This window comes from Cydia strobilella, chromosome 8 (genome assembly GCF_947568885.1).
Source record: "Cydia strobilella chromosome 8, ilCydStro3.1, whole genome shotgun sequence".
NCBI classification, from domain to species: domain Eukaryota; kingdom Metazoa; phylum Arthropoda; class Insecta; order Lepidoptera; family Tortricidae; genus Cydia; species Cydia strobilella.
In genome coordinates this window covers 8,034,873-8,062,726 of record NC_086048.1, presented here as the reverse complement: position 1 = coordinate 8,062,726, position 27,854 = coordinate 8,034,873, and the positions used below count along the sequence as shown (strand labels likewise).

At 36.2% G+C, this 27,854-nt stretch overlaps 1 protein-coding gene across 13 annotated transcripts in view; it reads right to left on the bottom strand.

Moving 5' to 3' along the window:
- The window catches only part of LOC134743561 (uncharacterized), a 252,919-nt gene that overhangs the window by 51,810 nt on the left and 173,255 nt on the right, over positions 1 to 27,854 (bottom strand). For 11 of the 13 annotated variants that reach the window (XM_063677074.1, XM_063677075.1, XM_063677077.1 and 8 more), the window contains one exon: positions 12,048 to 12,095. The exons of the other annotated variants lie outside the window; for them this stretch is intronic. In XM_063677074.1, coding sequence (XP_063533144.1) covers positions 12,048 to 12,095 — 48 coding nt within the window. The remainder of the gene's footprint in view (positions 1 to 12,047; positions 12,096 to 27,854) is intronic. 13 annotated transcript variants of the gene reach the window in all.

Genomic DNA, 27,854 nt, shown 5'->3' with positions numbered 1-27,854 from the left:
GCTCAGGTGTTCTGACCTCCGTGGCGGTTGTGACACACCACCTTGTGAATCATTTGTGGAACACTTCACTTATCTAATCGAGGAGACAATTAACATACTTAATATGTCCAAATTCACGGATCAATCGGGAAGTAGATTAAAATAGTCACTCCATATTTATTTGCGCCCTGGTGAGACAAGTCACAAAAAAGAAGGTTCTGACTCTTGTTTTTAAAATAATCAAAACGTACCAAAAACTACTGTATGGTAAAATATGCTGTTTTATTTATTTGAAAAAGTCAAATTTATACTTTTGTAATATGCTTTTTTTGTATGACTATATTCTGAATGAAATATGGTTAAAATAGCTACGGCGTTGACACACATATCTGCTTCCCAAATAGATACTGCTATTTCCGTCGTTCGACTCTCTTAATGACTAGGCGATCACACATCAAATCCACTTTACCTTCTGTAAGTAGGCCTGCTCTTTAACAAATTAGCCGACCAAAGTGAACAGATTTTTTGTGTCTCTCGCAATCAGTATCGATGTAGATTCCGATTTTTCAGCCGCGAATACGTTACGCCAGTCTCCCTCAATTCGTTTGAGGACGGAGACAGGTAATGTAGGATTTAGGCACTCCCGTCTGGAATTTACCGAAATGGCCACCTCAAAAGACGACGTACCTACATTTAGATTGTCATGTCGGATATGAATTGGAAAGGACTTTTCACGATTTAATCCCGACTAAAAATGTCGTACCCGATTTCTGCAACTAAGTAAAGATATGTACAGTCAGCGAAACTATTAGATTAGCACCACAGCATACATATTACTATATAGAAACTGACTGTACCTACAATAGAAACACACTATATTTTCCTTGATTATAAAACAACTTACGGATAGCGAATAAATTGATTAAAAACTAATACACAATAGAGAAAATAAAGTCAGCATTGGTTTTGAGGTAAACTTATCCTCGTCCGGTGGGTAGCAAAGAATAATGTAATGAATCAAAGTAGGTACCTATAAATAATTCGGTCGGCAGATGCGCCGTATTTAAATCAAAATATATTTATAACTTATAGCTACCGCACTCGCCTTCTCATTATTGTATTGTATTATGCTATTAAAAAGAGAGTAAGAAACTGGAGATGACAAAGGGTTTAGCAAATTAATAAAAGTAATTATAGATAGCGGCGTTGCTCCGATTCTCTCAGTCGATTGAGTTGCTTTCTTAATTAACTTCGATAAAAAACTTGGTGGAGAACAATAGCCGCGGCAAATTGAATTCATTTGTCGATACAAACATTTTGGTGAATAATTAACCACGTTCCGAGCCAATGACAATCGAACATTGCTAATGCATTCAGGCAAACTATACCGAATAGCTATTGAACGTCAGCGAGCATGCGATCAACGTGATCAGCGTTTGATATTCGGTCCATTCAGGCCGACAATGCTAAGATAGTGCATTAGGTATCCGCTAGGCCGGCTTAATAACGTTCCATTAATCACAACTCTAACCAGATGTTTACCATTCAGAACAGAACTTAGCCTGAATTCAGAAAGCATTTTACTAACGGATGTTTAACTACAATGTCCATACAGTAGCTTTAAGTATATGAGCGAATAATCGTAAAGTAGGTATAGAGGTAAATAAAATAAAAATACAATGTATCGATAAATAGTATCTTTGTTGCGTCCCAAGGTGAGGCAGCCACCAGCATGAGACAATGATCGTTTATGCCACAATAAACGTTTATGTTGTGTGAAACACCAGCGATATTTAAAGGCGGCGAGTAAAATATGTAATGTTATAAAACGGAGCAACGTAAGGTCGCAGGGCATCTGGCACGAACAACATGTGTTTTGCTATTTTTATCTCCACCATTCACAGAACTGATATCACTAATTACATACGCTCTACAAGCGTTTTAAAATGTTTATTAATTTGCCTAATCCAACGCCCCGTTTTATTTTCCAGCGTTAAAACGTTCTTGTTTCGTGTTAAATTTTAATGTGCATTGTGGTTTGTGTTGCACTTAAAATACGGGTCGCATTTTGTTATTGGCTACGCTAATTCAACATTTACATCCGTTTGAATATTTAAATGAACCGAAATTACGAATATATATCTACGTTAAACGGTAAATAAGTGCGTAGTGCTCACGAATAAATATTTAAATAATTCGAACATCAACTTCCACTTAACGTTAAAAGCAGAAATTCTTTGGTAATAAATATAGCAGAATCATGAGTTAGGGTATGTCCTTAAAAATAAGTCGTCGTTACAGTATTACTCATTTCCCTTACGGAATAATTTAGGAACCCTTTACATCGTTTCGGCTGCGAGCGTTTTGCAGTTGAACCTTTTACCTAAGAAATAGTACATTTCGATGCTAGTGCGGAAAGTATGTCATTACTTCACGAGTACCGAGATATCTCGGGGCGAGTGAAGTATGACATATCCGCACGTGTATCGAACGACGTTTTTAATACAATTCGAAACTTATATTATTAATTCTGTGACACTGACATCATTGACATTGACATTATGAAGAGGTGTTTTTCTAGCTTTTATTCGACTAGAATAGATTTTGTTATTATTATTGAACCCACTTCAAAGAATGTTTTTTTTTTCAAATGCATGTTCTATAAGACAGAAACAATTGTAAATATTAAAACATTGTACTATTATTACCTTAATATAGTTATTTACGATTATTTGTGTATCGTATATTTATAAAAACAATATCGAATGTTGCCTTTAGAAACTTAAAACATTCTTGCAGTAAGAAAATACGCCTCTTCTTTGATAGGCGTTCCGTTCCATTCAGACAACTTATTAAGAACGGTTTTTCAACATTAAAAATAAACGTGTTATAATACTTATAATGATGAACATATTTTACGTATTCTTACATTTAACAGTAGGTTTTTATGTTGATTACGACGCTTAAAGGAAACTAATATTAACACTCATCAGTAAGTAATCATGAATTGGAACAAGTAAAAATTTTAAAAAATTGGAAAAGTAAAAAGCACTAGTTCGCGAAAACCAACTTTCCGCACGATAAACAGCCACGAAAAGTAGCACTTTTTGAGCAACTGTATTAAAAACAAATATTACTTTACATACAAAAGGGCCGAAGTTCACGATTGCCTCTGCTTTTAGTGGATTCGCGTAAACAATAACATAACAGTACAATGGGGCTTTCAGGTAGACTGAGTCTTTTCTCTTTAGTCCCCCCGCGGCGCGGGGTGGGACTGCCTTCTTATAAGAACGTTATTGAGGCACCACACCTGGATTGGTTGCATGCACGTCCGATGTAAGTGCATTACAGGTTATCATTTACGCTACGGTACCCGGCTGAAGTCTATTAAGTTTCATATTATAAGCAATATACATCTTTAAGTGCACGTATAATATTGGTATGAGATAACAGCAGAGCTTAATTAACTTGGCTTCAGTGTAACTTTATATGACATATTGAAGCATGTGTTGGAGAAATCCTGTACCTATATATTTCGCCACAGGACATAAATTATCTCGTAAAAGTTTGAATAAATCTGTCACATACACAACTCGGAGTAATTTTATCAATGTAACCACTATTTAAACATTAACATGATCCTCCGGATGATATGTAAATGGGTCTCTATTGTTTCGCATAAAGTTTTAAGTCATAATGTATTGTTTGTCCACATTTTTGTTAGTCATCATTTTTCAGAACGATTTTTCAAACGCGTAACTTTTCAGGATTTTAAACCTAACCTAATCTAACCTATCTATAGGACAACCTTACGAAAATCCTGACAAGTTAACGGTTTCTGAATTATGACTAATGATAATCTCACAATTATTACATTATGAGACTTTCAATAATTATGTCAAACAAAGGGACCCATGTGAATACACAAACACATACCTAAGTTGCCATCAAAGATAGATATAACTCCGTAATAGATGGATACAGTCTAAGGAAAAAACGTGCCTCGAAAATTTAGAAAATTTGATTCTCGGACAGATGGCGCCACTATCTTTGGCCTATTCTCGAATAGATGGCGTTGACGGTTTCGTTTGATATTTAACAATTTTAACGCATGTCACTGAAAGAACATCAAAATCATATAAAAAATATTAATGCAAATAAAAAAATCATTTATCCATATATAAATACATTTTATGGTATTTTTATACATCTTCATTTTTAGTTTTAATCGTGTGTCGAGAAATGACAGTGAATTTACTTTGGCTACAAAATTTACTATGACAGTACCGCTCTATTCTATTATATCCTCTTTGGTTTTCATATAGGTAGGTACTACCTGGACACTCACATGCTCACGTCCTGCTTCTTGTATGTACGCGAATGCGCTTGCAAATTAAATTACCGACTTGCGATGTGCCGTTTATTAGATACCGCCATTTCCTACCTAACGCGGACTGCCAGCGCTCCTGTTACTAGACTCTATTAATCAAATAATGCACTTAGTTAACTGGAGCAGAGGTATATAATACACGCAATACTAAATTATGCAGTGAAAGTGAGAAGAAATATTTTATTAGATGCCGCCGTTTTCTAATAGGTAGGGCTCATATTACTCGTACATCAATAAAAAAGACGCATTTAGCTATCTGCAATAAAGGTAATCCATTTAAAGTAGCTGCAAAACTGATTATGCTATTAAACTGACAGTAATGACTTTAACAACTTAATAGTAAGCTATTAAGTTGTTACGCATTTGTTTTAATGATATTGCAGCCTGCACGATATAGTTTACGAGTACGTTCAAAGGCTTTCATGTCCATACAACTCAAGTATTCTGAAAGCATTTGTGACATCGTTCTCTTGTACTGCAGCATCTGCACCAAGACGGATAATTTAGCTACCTACGAAAATATTTTAAGTTTAAATCCTGTAAAGTCTTTTGTTCCTTATTGTATTGAAATAATAGAAACTCCTTCGCTTCTTTCCTGTAGACATCGCATAGTTAATGGAACCTTAAGCTAATTTTTACGCTGCACCTTTACAGGCAGGATACATTTTCAAAGGGTAAAAACGGGACCCTATTACTAAGACTCCGCTTTCCGTCTGTCTGTCACCAGGTTGTATCTCATGAACCGTGATAGCTAGACAGTTGAAATTTTCACAGATGATGTATTTCTGTTGCCGCTACAACAACAAATACTAAACAGTACGGAACCCTCGATGGGCGACTCCGACTCGCACTTGTCTGGTTTTTTCAGTACTTGCCACTCAAATAAGAAAAACGGGATATATGTGTACCAGAGTCTAGCTTTTATTGTATTGTCCACAGAACTGATCTTCTTTAAAATGTGTTTGATCCCAATATAGCGTAACATTCCACTTTCAAACATATGAAAATCATACGACACCGCAATTTTCTTTTAAAAATATGGGTACAATTTTTAACTTTATTCTTTAATAACTTTTCGCCGTCAGCAATAAACATAAATATCACGACGGTTACAGAAGACTCAGAACTTGGTCTCACATCGGCATCGCACGACGAACTTTCATTGAGTTGGCTCGACCATCTTTCTACGTCAAAGACATTTTTTTCTCGGTACACCTAAATCTGAACGACGTAATGGGAAAAGTTGTAACAAGTATTCAGAACCTATTATGTGCCATTAATATTCTGACAGGACGCTCGACACGACCAACTCTACAAAGTTAAATAATAAATACTTTGGTAGGCACCTGTATCCGATAATAAGTGTAAAACTGACTAACTTGTTCCTCGTTTATTCATATAATCCCCATACCATACTTCAATATTAACGTGTAAGAAAACATATTTTAATAACCTGTCGTGCAAACTAATCGTAATTCCAGGTAGAACAAGGTTGTTCAGTGCAATAAATAAAACTACTAGCACGTAAATATGTTAATTAGGCTCATAAAAGCACTTATCAAATAGAGGTATTTAGTACTTACTTGGCTACCCACACAGAAAGTAGTAAAAATTAAAATATTATTTACGGGCAAGTTTTTGAAAAAGCAATAACAATACCTAAACGGCTACCTCAAGTTGAAAATGTCAGCCAAATCAGATCATTATTTGACACAATTAAAAAACAAAAGTACGCGCACTGAAAACCGCAAGAATAGGCGTATGGGCAATCACTCTATAAGCAGCTTAAACGACCACTATAGGAGGTCAATACCCTACGGGAAACCTTAATAAAATTAATTCAGTGCTAGCCCATGCAATTTGCGGTCCATAGCGTGGACATTAGATGAAAGGATATAAGTAATACCTAAAGTCTCCTCAAATGAAAACCGTTTGTAAAGCTCATTGTTACTATTGAACGTTGCGAGGGAATTACCTATTACTACTGATTTTGGGCATAGTAAAGCTAAAGGCCCATCTTGCCCAAATTTACGTTTTGAAGTGAAAAGATGATTAAGGTTTTTTTTTTCAAATGATTGTTAATAAAAAAACATGTTTGCGAAGTTCTGCAGATAATATGATTTCTCGTAGTTTGTGTTTCTCTACATTTTTTATGTCGTAATTAATGTTGTCGTCGATACCTTGAGAAGCGACTTCTTGACCCTGATTCTAGTTTTACGACTCTGTTGCCGTTGTCAACCTACTAAGTCCTACTCCTACCTTATGTTCTGGCCAATTCAATCTGGTCCATACCTCTGGCGACACCATAAACAAGCGAAGAGTCTTAATCCGGACTCGTTGGACTGTGAGAGTTCAACGTTAAATGGCAGCTGCGTTTTATTTTACGATGTCCATTAAATGTACCATTGCGTAGCTTTTGGCAGATACGGCTTTGTATGCTGTAGGTGTGAAAAATAGGGCTTTATTTTTACGTGTAACATTTAATTGGCCTATTGTTAGACAATATATATGACATTTAGGATTTGTAACCTTGCTAAGCCACACATATATTATGCAGTATAACCATGAGTCAAAAAAAATTGTAGTCTTCAATTAAAGGGGATTTAAATTAGGGCTGCTCCAACGAGATGGGAATCTGTTAGTCCCTATTCCTAACATTTTCTACTAATACAAAACATGTCATCAGATTTCAATGATACGTATATACATATGCTCTACTTTTTGGTTCTCTTAAGAGGATCTAGGGTATTTTGCTCCGACAAATTATCCTCGCATTACCAGAATTACAAGGGCTTCGCGGGGTTAAGCTAGGAGTATAATTACTGTAATTTACGAGTCGGCATTAAAGTCCTAGGACTCTTCATAATAATGCAAAATTTGACATCTGTAAAATTACTTGACGGCAGTGGGAATTTCGTCGAACGAAGAGGCAATTGTAGTAGTGAACATTGCCTCGCCTAGTGCAGCGCTACATTGAGTAGGCATATACTTGCCATAGCCTGGAAAACTAATTTAATACTCGTAGGTAAATAATAAAATATACTCGTAATGTCGTAATAGACGAAGCCGAAAACTGAATAACCCTATATAGTGCGCAGAAAGACTACACGATTATAGTGACGATGACGTGCCGCGGTAATATTCCCATTACATGATGCAAGTTAGGGAGTAACGACATGATGACCTTTATCTTTAAAATACCCGTTTTGTTACATACTCGTACCTTCTGTAGTTTTCTACGTTAGAAATAAGTATGTAATTTCTATTTATTTCTTATTTGATCACATTTCGAAACAAAACCATGAATTGTTTGCATTTGCAAAACAATCATCTCATCTTCTTCCTTGCCGCATCCGGCAATGGCGACCCCATTAACAATTCTGGTCCGGATTATGAAATGCCCTGAAAAATATTGACGGCAAGAAACATATAATATAAGTATATGCAGTAAAGCTAATATTTACTATAAAAAATAGACAACTCGCATGTGTCACCTTCTAGAATTACTTAGACTTAGAACATTTTTTTATTATACTAAGATACCAGCTTACTATCACTATCGTACGCTAGGTTGCAGCGGTACAAAAAAAAACAATAGATGATTTGGCATCTGATCGACATCGTCTAATCAAGACTGAAGTCGAACAGAGATATTCGACTGGTGAAATTAATTAATTCGTTTGATGCATGTAACAGCTGACTTCAAAGCCCCGTAGCTGACTTTATGACCTTGTAAAATAACTGGCTTAAATACGTGTGACTTGTGACATCACCATTCGACACGGTCGTAAAAATGTGAGATGAAAGTTATATATTTACATAGTTGTATATCGTGTTATTTATAATGAAAATATTCAAAATCATTAATTATATAAGAATAGTTTCAAGGTACTTTGAGATTTCCGATAAGGAGCCCAATCTAGATTTTAATCTCTTGTTATGAAACGGTTATGGGTATGATTTGTCTGCTGTCAACAGTGATATTTATGGATAAACGCTTTCAGAACAAGAATTGAAATCTGAATCGGGCTCCTGGGAACCTGCAAAATGACAAACGTTTATAGAAAACGCCGACCGTAACTTAAATAATGTATGGAAATAATCAGATGACTTTTCTTTCACATATGTCATCCGATTTTTTTTTTCTACTTTTGTCGATAAACGACTGTCATCTTGGTTACGGCCCCAGCTCTGAACATCACTACAAATAATTTTTAAGAAAAAAAACCGACTTCAATGGGGGATTCCGCTGAAAGTTCACTTATTGTTGATGGTGCACTCTTAGATTCCAGACAATGAAATGAAAAAGAAAGTAAAACGACCCACTTTTCTAGTAGCATTTCGTTTTTGTAAGGGTCGCAGTTCTAACCTAACCTAACCTACTTTTCTGATAGCATTTCGTTTCTGTAAGGGTCACAGCTCTAACCTAACCTAACCTAACCTACTTTTCTGATAGCAGTTCTGTTCTGTGAGAATCGCAGTTCAAAACCAACCCACCCACCTAACCCACTTTTCTAGTAGCATTTCCGGGTCCGGGTCTGGGTCCGGATCCGAGTCCGGGTCCGTGTCCGGCTGTCCGGGTCCAAGTTTGGGTCAGAGTTCGGTCCGGGTCCGGGTCCGAGTTGGGGTCCATGTTCAGACCCGGGTCCGGGTCCGAGTCCGGGTCCAAGTTTGGGTCTGGGTCCACAAGGAAGAGAACAAATCGCCAAACGTAAACTATGCGTCATTAAGGTGTTCCATTCTGATCATCAGCAGTTCCACTTCATCAAATGTCACTTTTTAAAATGGAAATGCTGGATTTGTTGATAAAAATACAAAAATCACTATATGTATGCCTTTCACATTTAAGGAGTACCCTCGATTCCTCATGGATCCTATAATGAGAACTCGAGCTTGACAAAAATGTTTCTTGAAACCTAACTTGCTTAACAAACATAACGAAGAGGACAAATCGCCAAACGTGAACTATGCGTCATTGAAGAGTTCCGTTCTGATCATCATTAGCAGTTCCACTTCATCAAATGTCACTTTTTTAAATGTAAGTGCTTGATTTGTTGATGAAAAAACTAAAATCACTATAGGTATATGTATGCCTTTAACATTTGAGGAGTTCCCATCATCAGAACTGCTTTTTGACAAAAACGGGACCAATCTTTATGTATATACTTACAATCAAAAAAATAATTTTCAAAATCGGTCCAGAAATGACGGTTATGGAGTAACACACATTAAAAAAAAAACTAAAAAAAACATACAACCGAATTGAGAACCTCCTCCTTTGAAATCTTGAAGTCGGTTAAAAAATTATTACCTACCATAACTCGTAATATTCCAAATTCGAAATTATTCCGGAAAAATAATGTTTACGAATACCCACGTGAAAAATTACGCTTAACAATCGCATCAAAAGAGGACAGAATAGTAAAAGAATTTCGCCGCAGCGGAAACCTCCCATTAGCATGAAACAAATAAAATAAAGGGTGTTTTTCCCATTAGTATCCAAAAAAATAAAAGGGGATTTTTACTTAAGGGGTGAGCTGGCGTTTCATTCATACTTCGATTTCAAGTTTCCATTCCCCGACTGTTTCCTCATTTGAAATAAAGGTTACTTAAATATGATATCGTATAGAGATAACAAAGGTGTTTCTGTCGGTCCGTTTAGCTTTTTAGGGTTCCGTACCTCAAAAGGAAAAAACGGAACCCTTTTAGGATCACTCGTGCGTCTGTCTGTCCGTCTGTCACAGCCTATTTTCTCCGAAACTACTGGACCAATTAAGTTGAAATTTAGTACGCATATGTAAGTTTGTGACCCAAAGGCGGACATGTAACGTACATAAATTAATTGTATACATGGGGGCCACTTTTGGGAGGTAAATGAGAAAATTAAAAAATAAAATTTTTCAAACTATATCGTGTTATACATCAAATGAAAGAGCTCATTGTGAGAATCTCAAATGTTTTTTTTCTATAATTTTAGGATAAACAATTTAGAAGTTATTCAAGAAAATAGGCAAAAAATTACCATTCCCCTTTATCTCCGAAACTACTGGTTCTAAAATTAAAAAAAAAAATACTCAAAATAGATTACAGGAAAACCTATTAGAAATTGCAGTCAAGCGTGAGTCGGACTTAATTACTTAGTTTTTGATCCGACCCCTACGGGTTTTTTAAAGACATTTCACTCACGTTTCACAAAAAATACATTGTTTAAATTGTGTAATTTACGGAACCCTTGGAACGCGAGTCCGACTCGCGCTTGGCCGGTTTTTTTTACTTTATACAGTTTATACACCTATATGTTCTGATAAAGTCAGTTTTATATTTAGCATAAGTAGATAATAAACCACACCAATTCATTGACATTCATTATTCTGTATAGTATATAAAAAAAAATACTTTTGAAGAGGAAACATTCGAGAGAAGAACTTAGAAATTGAGAGAATGCCAGGTTATATTTCCTCTTAATTTTCCATCGTTCTCGGCTATCGCTGACAAAAAGCGCCACATCAGGGCTCCTGAAGGGACTAATGCTCGCTTTACGGCGCCTTTTGATGGCTATTTCGGATATGATTGTCGAGCAACCCATAAAAGAAGTTGACTTATAAACGTTTACGCACGACGCGTTAAATTTGTTTTATAGGCATTGTTCACTCGCGTTTTGAGTAGGAGGATGGTTTAACAAAAAATCGTTAAGTTTATCTACAACATTTGATCTGATGAAATTCACGGATAGAAAGTTGAAAATCACCTTTCCTTCAAGTCCCTAAATTAACATATACTCCATTTTTATGCCATAATTTGTTAATACCTGAGGAAATAAAGCGACAAATCACAAATAAATCACTACTTATTACAACTACCTTTACTAACGTAGAACACCTTCATAAAATTCTTATAGCATCACAGAATAACAGAAAAATAAATTCATAAGGTAAACATGGGCATACCTAAGCCACTCTAGCAAGAACATATCGAGGTTGATTAGTCTATAATTAGTAGGTCAGATAATCACGTACTCACACAGCAAACCAAACTAAAAACCTTGTTATTATTAGTCTCATTCCTTAGAACATCGACACTCAAACAAGCGTACAAACAATTTTCATCTGTCCCTAATAATGAACATAACAAATACTTTCAAGGTATATTCATACAATTACTCTGTTAATATATTATGAGGCACTTTGTCATTTACCTACCTTAATATTTTAATTTTATTAAACATTCATATGCCACATATTACCCAGTTTATGCCTTCCCCTTATTTGTATGCAAATATATTTTATGCTGAACGTTTATTACTTTTGGAAATAGGTTTTGTTCTTTCAAATACGAATCGGGTTTCTGAAAACGTTTTGGTTTCAATAAGCTTGTTTAACTTGAATTATTCAGCAAATATGAAACAAAGGCTAAATTTAGGCTAACAGTAATATTCAATTTATTTATATGTGAGATCAATGGTCGTCAAAATTGTATGGACTAATTTTGGAATAAACGATACTTGACAAACTTTACACATAAAAAGGAATTGTTTTTTTAAGAGATGCGATAAACCAGATTACTGTAAAACAATCAGGAATTTCTAACAAAATGTTAGGTTAGGTCATGAATGCCCATTTTTCTACGAGTCAAGGTGGACAGATGGACAAACAGATGGACACAAACATCACGATAATACCTGGCGACGTGGAGCGCGCTTTAAACCGCGGTGCGATCATGACGGTCTCTGGAAATCACAACCAAAATAATGAAGTCTTTGGAAATTTAATCAGTTTTACTTTACCCCTAGGCCCTACCTCCTACTATTAAGGTCCGATTTGAACCACTTAAGGAGCGCCCGTATCATTAAACTCTTGACACACCGGCTGACAAACGGCTGACAAAAAATACGTAACCTAATTCAACTGTCATCCAATAGGCAGATAGAGGTGTCTGGCTGTCGTTATCTTATACTTTTAGTCCTATACTACGGTTTGACCTCAAAATGTTTTGGGCAAGTCTTGATATACCTTCACTGCGTTTTTTGATCGCATTTGAAAATCTTTTAATTATGGATTTCTGGCTTAGCAGTACACATTGTAATCGCAAAACTGTAAACATTATTGATTGTTGTTATTTCTTACAAAACTTAAAAACGATACACGCTAACGATCCAAACGAGATAACTGACTAAACTACTTTAAGAACTTTAATAAACAGGGGCAAACGTTGAAACATGCGTTCTTGATACTTGGGAAATGTTGTAGATGTAAACTATAACATGCTCCCCAACTACGTATTCACTTCAGAAGTTAATTTACAACCGGACATAAATATTGTGCATAAATAGTGCAGTGCAAAATTGAACTTGAAACCATACCCGAGTGAAATAATGAAATACGTAGATATCATGCTATAGAGATATAATGTACCCAAATGTGGAAAAAATGTGTTCATGAATGTTGTAAGTTTTCTGTATTATCTCAGTATTTTCTTCGTAGACATGAACACGGTTTCTTATTTTATAATCAGGTAACTATGTGGTGATTGAAAAATAATTGAAAATATTATGTATTGTGTAAGTAATCCACTGCAGTTGTCCACGCTATACGAGTAATGAGTATTATATACTACGCAATGTCCACAATTGTCTTAGTCGGACATACCTATTGGAATTCTTCCTCCATAGAGTACCTAATAACAGCGAGAGCACTGTCTCATGCGCTCAACAAAATGCTATTCCGGACTAATATTATGTTGAAGCGATGCAAATTCACTTGAATTCATAAAATAAAATGTGTAATATTTATTTTGCGACGTTTATTGAACATAAAGTTAACCATGTAAGAATTTATTTTTATTGTTTGCATAAAGGTTTTTAAAGAAACGTAATTCATTGCATCCAGTTTAATAGAAAGCACAGTGATATTAAGTAATATCTATTGTTGGATTCAGTTTTGTTGTGTAATATTGGATGTAATTAAACGACATCAATTTTATGGTTTTTGGTTTGTGGTACGAGGCTGGCTCCAATGGGAATAAGGCAGTGTAACTATTAGTTTCTCTTTCTAACCACGAGTAATCTTGAAGAAATATTTTGTGTGTCATTTAAATTTAACTAAAAACCATCCAAACACGATGCCAGAATACAGTAACAAAAATCATAGGTAAACACAACCGACAGTCTAGGTTAAGGTGAGGGATGTGGGTCAAACGGACGCGTCGGCCGAGAGCGTGCTAGGCAAATATTGAATTAACGTGTACGGAATAATTGTGGAGAAAGCTCAGATTCCCCCGTCAGCAGTGTGTCAACAACACCATAAATAATGACGGGCGATCCGTGAGTGGAATCTTAGGAAACAGGCTCAATAGACGTGCGAACACTGACAACGATTCGTGAATTGCCGCTTGACAATCAAAACACCGTAAAATAATGTAATCAACGACTTAAAACACGTATATAAATTCATGTTCAACTCAGAACGTCTACTATTCTAGTTTAGATGTATGTTGTGGAATTGTGTTTTGCTGTTCTAAACTTGGATCTAGAACGTGACCAGTCAGGGTTCGCGTTCGCGATAGAAGCCTGCGGGTAATGTGAGGAAATCAAGAGAATTTCCAATCTGTTTCAATAGATTGGAAATTTATCTAGACCATTTGTAGATACAATAGCTACATCTGGTTTTGTTTTTAGTAATTAATATATAGTTACGATTTGAGTACTTAAGACCTGGTTATTAAAATCATGATTTATTTACAATATTGTTTTCATTTGTAATCTTGGTGCATTGTTATCTGTAGCTAAATCTCAAATTTTGAAATAAAATTTGGCTTGGATGTACAAATTGACAACAATCATGAGACGATTTTGTCCAACTGTGTAGGTACGTTCCCTTTATCCTTCTATATGCCGAAACATTCCGCGTGAGTAAATACTGAATTCTAATTAAATAAGGTACTTACCTAAAATTCTTTATTTATTCCGCGGACCTAGTACTCTATGACATATGGTATCAGCGATTGAGTTTGATCATTCAGTTTTATTACCTAATTTGCTATATAATACATTTCATTATATATTTAACTAGCGACTCGCCCCGGCTTCACATGGGTAGACCAATTATGCACCATAAACCTTCCTCAAGATTCACTCTATTAATAGGTGAAAACCCCATGAAAATCCGTTCAGTAGTTTTTGAGTTTATCGCGAACAGACAGACGCGGCGGGAGACTTTGTTTTATAAGGTTTAATGAAAAATATAGCAATAATATTCTTAGTGGTTTGTTTATGATGTAGGTAAGATACGTATTAAACGTTACTTGATGTGTCGTCAGAAAAGATACCTTTTGATTTTATTTATCACGACTGGTTATTACGACGCAAATAAGGCAGTGTAGACAATTAAGTTCCGCTAAAATAAAATAAGAGCCCTTAACATAAAATCAATATCGTGTCTTTCATCTACATGCAAATGCGTTTGGACGCACGGAAAAACTGCGACACCCAATCAAAACAGTATTGTCGCATATTTTGAACCAGTACGTTTCTGGTAATTACTGCCCAGCACTAACAAAATTTGCATACAAAAAATATATCATTTGTTTTGTTTCAAAAGCAATCAACTAATTTTCGGTCAGTTTAATTTCCACCGATTCGAAATGAATTTATTTATCCGTGTCGGCGAAACGTGATGGTGAAACTATTACGGGGATTAAATCGGGTTCCATTATGTAGGATTCTCTGTATTCATGACAGTGACCCTCCATTCGTTAGGGAAGGGCTCTCTAAACAAGCTCACACCTGGAATTTACCCCGGTGGACGGACGAGAAATATGGCTGTCGCATAGCGAGGTGATTTTAGGTTTGAGTCCTAGCTTTAGTCGAAGTATAACTTACATATACTTGTACACATACTTATACTTGGGTCTGAACGAGTATAAAATGTTTGTACTACTGGTAGGATCATCAAACGCAGAACCTGAATTTTGCCTTAGGTCTCTGGAGGCTACAATAATTACATAACATACTTTTAGCTTCGTTAATATGAAAATGTACGACCGTAGTTAAACCGACACTCGGGTAAAGCTTGCCAGTTGGCGCTCACGGTTGGTCCATGAAATCGAATTGGCCCTCGCTCAGAGACGAAAATAGTGGTAATATCATATTAGTAACAAGACTCTCGAGCCGAGGTTTCGTTTTAATAAACTGAGCTTGGAACTCGTGCAAACGGATTTCTACTTAAGTCAGTTAAAAAAATCAGCACTATATTGCTTAACTTGTAAGGTAAAATACAATATTAAATGATAAACATGTATTTTTATTACCAATAGCCAGCGTACCCATTAGGATACTACCGACATTAGAATTTTATTTACTCATGTAAAATCAGCTATTGGTTATACTCGTACGTAACTCATACAATTCTATGAATGTGCGAAACAAAAGTGTTTTGGAAACAACTACAAAAACAACGATTTTTAACGCCTAAACTCACATTTGTAGTTTGTAGAGAGGTTGTATCTGTCTTACAATAATTAGTCAAGTTGATGAGTACATTTGAATGTTGCGCACGGTTGTTATCGATGTACAAATTTACCACGACAACCATGTGATTCTTGTTTTTTTTCTATTGTAATTTGTATGTTGTTACTGTGCCTAAAATTAATAAAATTAAAATAAACAAAATAAAATAAAACACTACATAAATCACAGTACAGTACCATACTGTACACGGGGTAGGCAGGTATCTCAAAACCGGCCAAGTGTGAGTCGGACTCGCGTTCCAAGGTTTCCGTACATTACACAATTTAAACAATGTATACTTTATGTGAAACGTGAGTAAAATGTCTTTAAAAAAAAACCTGTAGGGGTCGGATCAAAAACTAAGTAATTAAGTATGACTCACGCTTTTGTCTTTTTTTCAAAATTTTAAGACTAGTACTTTCGGAAATAAAGGGGGGGATGGTCATTTTTTGCCTATTTTTTTTATAACTTCTAAACTTCCTTTTTATTATTAAATTTTTAAAGATTAAAAGATCTTTCATTTGATATGTAACACGATATAGTTTTTTTAATTTTATCTTTTCTCCCCCCAAAATGGGGCCCCCTTGTTCAAAATTAATTTGTTTACGTTACATGTCCGTCTTTGGGTCACAAACTTACATATGTATACCAAATTTCAACTTAATTGGTCCAGTAGTTTCGGAGAAAATAGGCTGTGACAGACGGACAGACAGACAGAAAGACCGCACGAGTGATCCTATAAGGGTTGCGTTTTTTTCCTTTTGAGGTACGGAACCCTAAAAATAGGAACAATGCTGCTTCAATAAGTGATAAACTTCAAATTTATTAAGAGATTTTAAGTGTTTCCCAAATTAAAGTTGCTAAGCTTAAATTGAACTTTGAACCTTCCAAGAGTTTAGCTAATTTATAAAATAGTTAGGTACCTACGACGTCCAATAAATACGACCGTCACTGACGACTAATAACTTAGGTTTTATCTAAGCAAGCCTAAGGGTAAGATTAAGACAGTTAGTAGTAAATGAACAGCATTTGCCGGCAGATTTCTTAATGCAGACTAGACATTGTCTTATCTATTCATTTAAAAATTTATCTATAATTCCTTCGTTCATTTAATTTTCCTGTCATTTCATTTCATTCCAATAGAGTCAATATCAATGTCATACGTACTGAGCGTCTGGCCCGCATAAGAGGTCATTTATCGACATAATTATGTAATAATTGAATTACATGTCCTATTTGCTCATTGACGCAATACAGAATATCGGTAAAATCCCAGTCAAAACTAATAAATATGATGATCGTGCCAAGCCTTTACGTATAATCGTTATTATAATGTGTTAATCGATTATACTTGTATCTACTACACGAATGAGCATTAACAACTACTGTCGCTTGTTTACAATACGTGTTATCGAATGTTGTTAATATACACTCAACATGTTGTTAAGCATCAAGGACTGTGCTATTTTAGTGATGAATCATGGATAAGATATTAAGTTCACGGATTAATCCTTATTTTAATAAAGGCTGATAAGAGATTAATGCAAGTTTTGAAGTTGGTCAGTTGATCAAAGATAAAAGAGCAGATTCAAGAGAAATTTGCCTAAATTATTTATTCTTCTTCTTCTTCTACCTAGCGCTATCCCGGCCTTTGCCAGGGTCCGCTTTCCTACTTGCCTTTCTCCACTTTGCGCGATCCTGGGCGTCCTCTCGTGTGAGCCCGTTTACGCTCATATCGGTTTTCACGACATCGAGCCATCGCTTTTTTGGTCTGCCCTGGGGACGGGGGCCGTCAAGGGCTAGGTTAAGGCATATGTTTCCTACGTATAGTCATATTTATTGTCGATTAAAAATTTAAATGATTCTTTAACTTACAATATTATAACTATTACTGCATAGTTGAAACAAATTATCGTTACCGAACTGATCCATTATTATGGCCATGAGATTAAAACGTAACGCTCAAACTTATTTGACTTTAAAACGTACTTCTGAAAACGAAATGGTTGGTATTTGAGGTCGTACTTTTCATTAACGTACAGACGACATGTTGTAATTTAAAAATAACGTAAGTATCTTACTAAGTTACTTGGGCTGCCGAGATCGTTTGAAACTCAGTCGTGTTTTTAGTTTTCCATGTGGATAGTGAAAAATTAAATTACTTTAACCCGATGACAGGGTATTAAAATTTTCTAGTTTAAATTAAAAAGAGTTGTATCGAAGTAAATTTTATATCAGGAGAAATTTTCGGCTTGGGCTGAAGGAGTCGAAAAAGTTCACCTTATATAAGCTCGACAATAAGTCATTCTATAAAAAAATAACCCTTGAGCCCGAAATCTGTCTTTTTTCCCTAACTTCTTCATCATAAGGACAACAAGAATTGCACTTACGTATTTACCGTGGATCTGTGACTATGCGATATCCTAGAATTATTTACTCATAGTAAGTATATACTCTTAACCGCATAGTCGATGCACTAATTAACAGGTGATTAGTATTCGAATCCTCTTGACTAGCTACTCTTGACCAACCATCTCTTAGGTACTTTACTCTCAGACAGAATAAATTATTGGCAATGCCGCGGCCATTAAATACTTAAACATGTTACTGTTCTTAAGATCTTAGTACCTACAATACCCACCTATGTAGGTACATATTAATTATGTGTAAATTATGTTTAATTTTAAGTGTCGCATTTAGTATGGGGAATCCTTATTGTATTTCTACTTATGTTTTAAAATAACTAGCCGAATTGTAAGTTAACAATCTTCTCAAATAACCACTATACAAAGATCGAGCATTCATTAAATGACTATTATTTACTAGTATGACTTCTTTATGTACTTTAATATTCTTATGTTTCAGATACAGGGTGTTTGGTTAATCATCATAGCTTACTTATTAACAATCGTAACTTTTACAAATTACATAAAATAAAACAATTTTTTTAATTTCAGGAAAAGTTGGCACAAACGGTCGAAAAGTACCTATTTTGTACATTTAGATCATTGTGTTATGTTTTCCATCGAATTAAATTTTACATACGTATAACTTATAACACTAATAATTTAACCAAAAACCTCGCACCAGTACAGAGAATCCCCAGCGGACACGTGGGTTATTGAGTTGGGCGCGTCGTTTCACATGAGCGCCGACGCATCAATAGGGCCCAGATCCTGTGACTGAACCGCGCCCACGGACTATTCGATACTTACACAAAATCCTACAATTGATAAACGAGAAATAAATATTTGGTCCGAATTATTGCTGAAATACCAGCAATGAAAAACTTGAAATTGAGCAATGAACACGGGCCATTTTTGTATAAAGTGACCAGACTTTGCTCAAAAAGGCTTAGGTGTCCGCCACTGGGGGACTTGTGCGTGCCCGGGAGAGCAGATAAAATGTTTTTTAATTTGAATATTTTGTGTATTTTAAAAATAAAAAAAGTAATCGCCGATTTCCCTCAAGCATAAATAAGCAAGCTCATTTTTAGAAAAAAAAAATCATATGTTCAGCTTTTGTGCATAATAATATTTATTATTAGTAAGGTATACTAAATATAAAGTCGATACAATTAAAAACTAAAAACTATGTAGGTATATGTATATTTTAATACATTTTAATCGAGCATACAAAGACCAGGATTTCCGTGAATCCATTAGAACACCGTAAATAAATAAAAACATTTTCAGCTATCCCAACTCTATGCTTGGTTTACTTTGAAACCCGAATATTGCTTTAATCATTCTATTTTGAACAGACATAAGATTTTTTTTAAATGTATAAATAATGGATGAGCCAAAAAAACTTATTTCAGTTAAATACAATAATTCTCTTAATTAGATTCATCTTTACGAAATTCTGGTAAAATACAGAAATTTGAAATTGCCTTATTCTTGCTCACACGCTTGTTATGATTCTAGGTTACTTAGACAGTTACTACTGGCATCAAATCGTATGGTTCAGTAGGGTATCCATCAATTAAATTTCTTCATTAATTAAAAATTAATTTAAGGCATAATCAACTTTATTATTGAAAAATCTGCAAATTCCATAACTTAATTATCTCAACTTGTTAAAGCTATTTTTATTCAAGTAGCTATATACAAATTGGTAATCTGTAGACGCAATTTAGTAAGCAATCCTTATAAGAGATTATTACGCAGATAGATTACCAATTTTATGGCTTTTATACGGCTTCGGCGCCAATTGACTTTCTCTATTCATTCGTTCACTTTTTATTGAATATACTCACATATTTGTTGACTACGCGAGGACTATGTAATTAGAATGACGGAAATCTATCAATATTTCCGTCACTATTTAGTAAGAATAGTAAGGGATCTCGTCATTATAGTAATGTGACCAGCGGCGCAGAAACGGCGTAGTTATTTGCTTACTTAAGTAAGTTTAGTCAGCTTTGAAACGGGGACTTTTCTCTGTATTTACTGTATTTAGTTGCCTTAGGGCCACTTGCACCTTGCACCATTTACTAACCCGGGGTTAACCGGTTAAACCTAGAGTTACCATGGTTACCACTACAATTCGACACTGGGTTAACGTTTTCACCGGTTAACCCCGGGTTACTGGGATGGTGCAAGTGGCGCTTAGAGTTACCTACTAGCAAGCGAAATGGGCAGATAGAAAATTATTATAACTCTATTTGCGGAACCCCGATAAATACCAAAACAAATATTGCTTTTTAATTTATATTCATTCTGTAAACATTTACGTAAAGTCCGTCAGAGAATCAAACCAACATAACTTCTAATTTAGCTCCATGAGAATTTTCGGTTCTCCCCTAATTGCCACGTCGTACCGAACTTTTCATATAGCGAGCTAAAGGCAGGACAGTGTAGTGTCGAATTTGCGGCATTAGTAGAATTACCCGGAGTTGACTACCTCTGTTGGCTTTGTTCGTCTGTTTGCAGATGCAGTGTTGCAGTTAGCGCACGTATACCTTTATGTATATTGCATTGCATGTATACTGCAAATGTTTACTGTAACTTGTACAGACAACATTGAATTTGTATTACGCTGTAGTTGAATCTGAGAGTGGGTACTTTTGTAAACGAGGTTTGGCGCACGATATCCACTGAGATCACCTAGCTTATTATATTAGGCAAATAATTATGTCTTATGAAATTACCCTGGAAATCCCATTGGACTATATTCAAAGTATTTTCTTGAAAGATATCACGAAGGTGAAATGAAATGTATTTATTTGTCACAATATGGTACATTTCTCTATTTATCTTAAACTTAATGACAAAAGGCGGACTTTATGCTACACGGCATTCTCTACCAGTCAACATTTAGGCCAAACAGAGAAGCATAGTTGGTTTTATGTATGTTAAGCATTTATGTGATCTCAAATTACTATTAATGCAAGTTCCATCATATTCTACCGTGAAAGCGGTATAATAATGATGATGGTATAATAATGAATGGTTAGTATTAGGACATACCTAAATGTCTAGGTCGCATGTCCATGTCAAAATGTCCATAACTATTACGAATCCATAATGAATGTGTCAAAGTGCCTTGGTTTTACTGTACCTAATGCTGTTTTACTTATTTGCGTAATAATAATAAATAAATAACTATTAGCGGCGGAATATATTTAGGCGACAAACAATCGATACTAAGCTATGTGTATGTGTGTTATATTATCTGATAAGTCTATGATTTGAATACTTTGATATTTCTCTGCTCTCGACCTCTATATTTAGATGACGGTGTTTTATTTAGCTTGTCCGATAACTATTCCAATGAATTCAGTTATGAGAATAAATACATGAAAATCGTGTTATAGATAGAATAACTCCTATGCGTCTGCTTAACTGGGGACTGAAAAATCGGCTCATATATTTTAAAGAGAGTAAAGCAAGGTAGACGTCCGAGTGCTCGTCAAGTCGTCACTGTCCCAGTACAGGGACATGACAGCAGGGTATTAACTATTGGGCATTAGCATATAAAGCACTGGGACGTTTACGATTTGTATTGTATTTAATTTCCTTTTCAATTATTAAAGTAAAACATATTTAGTTAATCGCAGAGTTTCGAACTTTTAAATTGCTAAGGCTTTTAATGGCTTGTATTTTCGTTCATATGAAAAAGCAAAAGAGCTATATTACCAACTCCGTAAACATAGATAACGATGTTCGTTAAAACTTGTAAAGGGAAAAATTGAGTCGCTCTTTAAAAATATTCAGTACTTTTTTGTAGACGAGTATTCTCAAAGCTTAATTAGGTAAGGAAATTCAGTAACTGGCTATTATCGAAGTCAATAGTTTGACAAACAAGGCACATAGACTTGCGTCTTAAGATTAGTCATAATACTGCTATGTAGATACCTATAGGTACTTATCTAAGAAGAGATCTTAGATACTGTACAAACTCTAATGCTGGGTTTACATGAGGTTTGACTACCGCGTAGAAAATGAAAATCTTAGGTCTTCAATTTAGGTATAATTACAAAACATTGATGTACTTTTTCAAAAATCTACCTCCAGTTCTAACCTAGACCATAGCCCCGAGAAGGTACCGACGCAAAAATTCGTCGGGACCCATTTTTCAAATTGTCTATGTAAAATACTGTACGAATTAAAAAGCAAGTTCAATAGTATCCTATATATATTACAAGCTTTCATGTACGGGTCAAATCTTGCAAGTTAATTTGACCCACTTCCTGGTTTCCGATGAAGATGAAAATTTGCATGAGTACCATATGTAAGTTGGGTGACATGACAATGCAATATAATGGTACCATCCAGCTGATCTGATCATGACAGAGACAGGAGGTAGCCATGGGAGCTCTTTGATAAAACAACGTAATCTAATTGTGTTTGGGTTTGTCAGAATTGTCTCGACGAGTATACCGGCCCAATTCGAACAATGCTTAAAGATGTCACACCAACACGATACCGATCTGTCAGTTCAGTGTCAAAAGCGACGGTTTTTGGTTGAAGTAATGTCACTTTTGACACTGACAGATCGGTATCGTATCGGTGTGACATCTGTAAGCATTATTCGAAATGGGCCGGTAGTTGCCTGTTGAAAGAAAAGTACAGTCAGCGATAAAAGCTGGTATCAAAAATGATTTTTTTTGTCAAAAAACTCATTTATGTATCTATTTAACCATTAGTAGTATTCAATTCATGTAAGTATTATGCATTGTTATGTCGTATTTAGTAAGTAATAGAGTTCATTTTTGTATGCATTGCGTGATTCGCCCGATGGACGCCGCAGCGTAGTATATAGTCAACAAATTCGCGCGTCGGACTAATAGCACTGACGGCACAGCGGTACAACGTCGGACTAGCGATCGTATGGGCGAGGGTTCAAACCCCGGTGGCGCATCATCTTTTTCTAAATTTTTAAGGATATTTTTCATACTTATATTAATGCATTACATTCGGCAAGTCATTCCAGCTCATGTCTTTGAAAGATTAATACGGTTGTTGTGTAAACAATGTACCCGCCATAGACATCGAAATTGCAAATGTAAAATTAGATTGCAAAATGCAATCACCGTTTATTAACTAAGTTTGATACTTATTACGGACATTATTATTGTTTTGTTTTGTGAGTGACATTACGGCGAAGGGGTAAGTGCTAGTGGCTAAGCAAACACTGCTAATGTACATTAAATAAATAATATAATATAATGCCTCTAAAAGAGGACTGGCATAGTTAAAGTAAATCCTTTGTTTTAGCCTGTGGACATGCCCTTCAAGGTTCGGTCGAAAATACGACCACTAGCTCAATAAAGCACAGTTATCACGCTAGCCGGCGTATCTTAGGAATAGCAGGATTCCCAGACCTTAGCAGTTTAAACTCCTCTTGGCGTCCAATACATAGTTTTAATTTAGTTATAGGATTATTAGCATTTAGTACCCTCGTGTGTGTTTAGAATATAATCTTAAATTGGTCACCGATGTTTCATTAGATATTATTCCCTGGCTTCAACACGTAACAAATAGCGCCCAACGTTAAAATAAATAAATAACAGTGTTTGAAGGGGACAAAGCGGCGGTTGACAATTTGAATGTGATACCGTTTTTTGGCTTAGATGGTATTTGGTGTGTTAATTTTAAGGTTGTTGTGATTGATTATTGTTTTTATTTCTGATCATTTTAATTTTATCGTTTGTGTTTTTTTATACTTCGGTACCTACTTACTAAGTAAAATTCTGTGTAGGGTGAAAACATCATTATATTGTTTTATGTGTATGTATGAACTTAGTTTTATTGCTTGGAAATAAAGTGTAGATTTTAGATTTAGTTCAAAATAGATAACCAGATTCGGCACTTGCATTATAACAGTTTTTTTGTCAGATTAGATTTAGTTGTAAGGATGGATCCTAATTTTTTACTAAAGGATGAGCTGGAATACGAACTGGAATGTCGGGGCATTAATATTCAAAGTACAGTTCCAGTATTGAAAAAGATTTTAAAGGAGTTGTTGCATGTCGAGCAAACGGGGGGTGCGTCACATGGGGCTGGAGCTCCAGTCAAGAAAGTCTTGAATGTATCCTCTGAGTTAGACAAGTGTGCCACGAAGTTGAGCGTTTTGGGAAATTATATTGCCGAGATAGTAGGGAAGCCAGATAAGATATTGTTTAGGCGACTGGTGTCCAGGCTGTATCATTTGCAGGGTCGGTTGATGTCGATCGGTCAGGCGGCGGAAGCTGATGGTACTCGGAAAGAGGATCTTCAGCAACGATGTCAGGAGTTGCTTGAGAAGTTAGAAGGACAAGATGATATAGTGGAAGAGGAAAATTTGACAGTGAAGGATATAGAGATTTTACATCGGACATTAGGCGATCTAGGGGTCAAGATAGTAGAAAAACTAGAAGGGGAGAAGGGCTCTTCAAGCATGTCGACTAGTTCTTCTGCGCGATACGAAGTAGGCGATCTAAGGGAGGATGGATCAAAGGAAGCGAAGGACATGGCGGACAGAAGTGTTAACTTTCTTACGGAACATGAGAAGAATAAACACGGTGGCAAATCCAGGTTGTTGCGGACATCCACAGTGGAAGAAGAACCTCCGAAGCGTAAGCTGGTTCCGATATATCAGTGGGGGCTTAAGTTCTCAGGGACGAACATGAGTATCAATGCCTTTTTAGAACGGGTGACGGAACTTAGAGATGCGAGGAATGCAACGGACGTTGATTTATGGCGGTACGCAATAGATTTTTTTGAGGAGGACGCTTTAATTTGGTTTAGGGCTAACAAAGAATATGCGCAGGATTGGGATGATTTAGTCATTTTATTGAGGCGTGCATTCCAAAAACCGTTTTATCAAGAAGAATTGTTGGCGGAGATAAGGGCAAGAACACAGGGTCAGGAGGAGTCGGTATTGATTTACATGGCGGTGATGCAGAACATGTTTAATAGACTGCCAAGTAAGATCACTGAGTCGGAAAAGATCAATATATTGTTGAGAAATATTCAGCCATACTATCAGCGAGCGGTGTGCAGAGATCATTTTAGTTCAGTTTCCGATATGGTTAATGTTTTGAGGATTGTCGAACGTACTAAAATTAGTTGCGATAATTTTGAGGAGCCAAAGACTTTAAAAAATACCCTAGAACCGGACTTAGCACACAAACTAAGCAGCAAAGTGGTGGGTGTAGCGATAGGTCATAAAGATGTCATAGAAAAGGGGGTGGTAGCATCACTGCAGGTCAAACCTGAAGTTGTCAGTAGGCGATGTTGGAATTGTCGTGAGAGTGGGCATCTATTCCGGGAATGCAAGATGGACAGGCAAAGACTATTTTGCTATAGGTGTGGCCGGTTTGGGATCACTTCGAAGGACTGCCACTGTAAGGGAAACGCTTCCGGGGAAAATCCGAGTCCTGCCCATTAGACTTTCCCCGGTGTCAAAAAGCTACGGAGTGGCAGGAGTGGTTGGCAGTTGTTAGGAGATATTTTTCGCGATTGGACGGTGACCTGTGCCCTATGATTGTAAAAAAAGAGAATGACAATAGAGATTACGTGAGGATAGGCATTCTACAAAGACAGTTTGTAGGATTGTTGGACAATGGAGCGAATCGGACTGTTATAAGTCCTGCTTTTGCGGATATATTGTCATCAATAGGACTGAAGTGGTACAAAATTGCACCAACCCAAATGAGTACGGCTGATGGATCAGTGCATAATCTCAATGTAGTGTACGACATTCCAGTATCATTTGATGGACAGTTCAGGGTAATTGCTGCTAAGGTCATGCCAATGTTAAGTCATCAGTTGATATTAGGTAAAGATTTCTTTGAAGAGTTTGGGATATCACTACAGTTCAGGGGGAATAAAAGCGAGGTAATGAATTTACGTGACATCCCTGTAAATAAACCGGTCATAGTTTCTGGAGAAGATCTCAACTTGGAACAAAAAGAAGAGTTAGAGCAAGTAATAAGACGTATGCGGTTAGAGATCGGTAATGGGTTAGGTAGAACATCCATGTTAACTCATAGTATTGATACAGGTGAGGCTAAACCGATTTATCAAAAACAATATAATTTTTCACCTACTGTTAAGGCAGACGTTATAAAGGAGTTGGATAAGATGTTAGCGGATGATGTAGTGGAACCATCTCATAGTGCATGGTGTTCACCAGTTCTTATCGTTAAAAAGCCTAATGGGGATAATAGACTGTGTCTTGACAGCAGACAGTTAAATCGAGTAACAAAACGGGATACATACCCACTGCCTCGGGTAACGAATGTGTTAGATAATTTACGCAATGCTAGGTTTTTAAGCACTATTGACTTACGATCAGCGTTTTGGCAAATTCCGTTAGATGAGGACAGTAAGGAGAAAACTGCTTTTGCTGTGGGGGGCAAGGGATTATTCCACTTTAAGGTCATGCCATTCGGTCTCGTTAATGCCTCACAGACGCAGCAAAGGTTAATGGATGTATTATTTCAGTCAAACGAAGATAAGATTTGGGCATATTTGGATGACATCGTTATTTGTTCTACAAGCTTTGAGGAGCATATACAGTTAATAAATAAGGTGTTGGAAATTCTCCAGAAAGCAAATTTGACGATAAATGTAGATAAATGCAAGTTTGCCCGATCGAGCTTGCGATATTTAGGGTACATAGTTGATAAAGATGGGCTGAGAACAGACCCTGAAAAAGTGGCGGCAATCATTAACTTTCCTAGGCCACGTAATTATTCAGAGTTAAGGCGATTCATCGGTTTGGCCAGTTGGTATAGAAGATTTGTCAAAGACTTTGCCATGGTAGCTGCTCCGCTCCATGACCTTACAAAAGGCAAAAAGAAGAAACAACTATGTTGGACCGAAGAGGCGGAAAGGGCATTTTTAAAAATGAAAACATTACTTACCACGACGCCTGTTGTGACATGTCCGGATTATTCTAAGCCCTTTACTATCCAATGTGATGCTAGTAATAGCGGAATTGGTGCGGTCTTATGTCAAAATCAGGGTGATGTAGAACTGCCGGTCGCGTATTTAAGTAGGAAACTTAACGACAGGGAAAAGAAATACTCGACGTCAGAAAGAGAACTACTAAGCATGGTATTTGCGATTGAAAAGTTTAGGCCATATGTTGATGGAGTACACTTCACAGTGGTCACTGACCATAGTGCGTTGCAATGGTTACACAAGATGAGAGATCCGCACGGTAGGTTAGCAAGATGGGCCGTGAAACTGCAACAGTTCAGCTTTGATATAGTACACAGGCCTGGCAAAAGCCACGTTGTACCTGATGCATTGTCACGGGGTTCGATTGGCAGCACTATTCCGGAAATAAATATAATAGACATTTTAGAACGCCACAAAGATGATTGGTACAGATCTAAGGTAATGGAAGTACAAGATAATTCATCGGACGAGTGGAAAGTCATGAATGGCTTGTTATATAAAAGGATAGAGTTAAGTTCGTTTCCGAGCCAGGAAGATGTATGGAAATTGTACGTGCCTGAGGCATTAAGAGGTAAGGTCTTCGCAG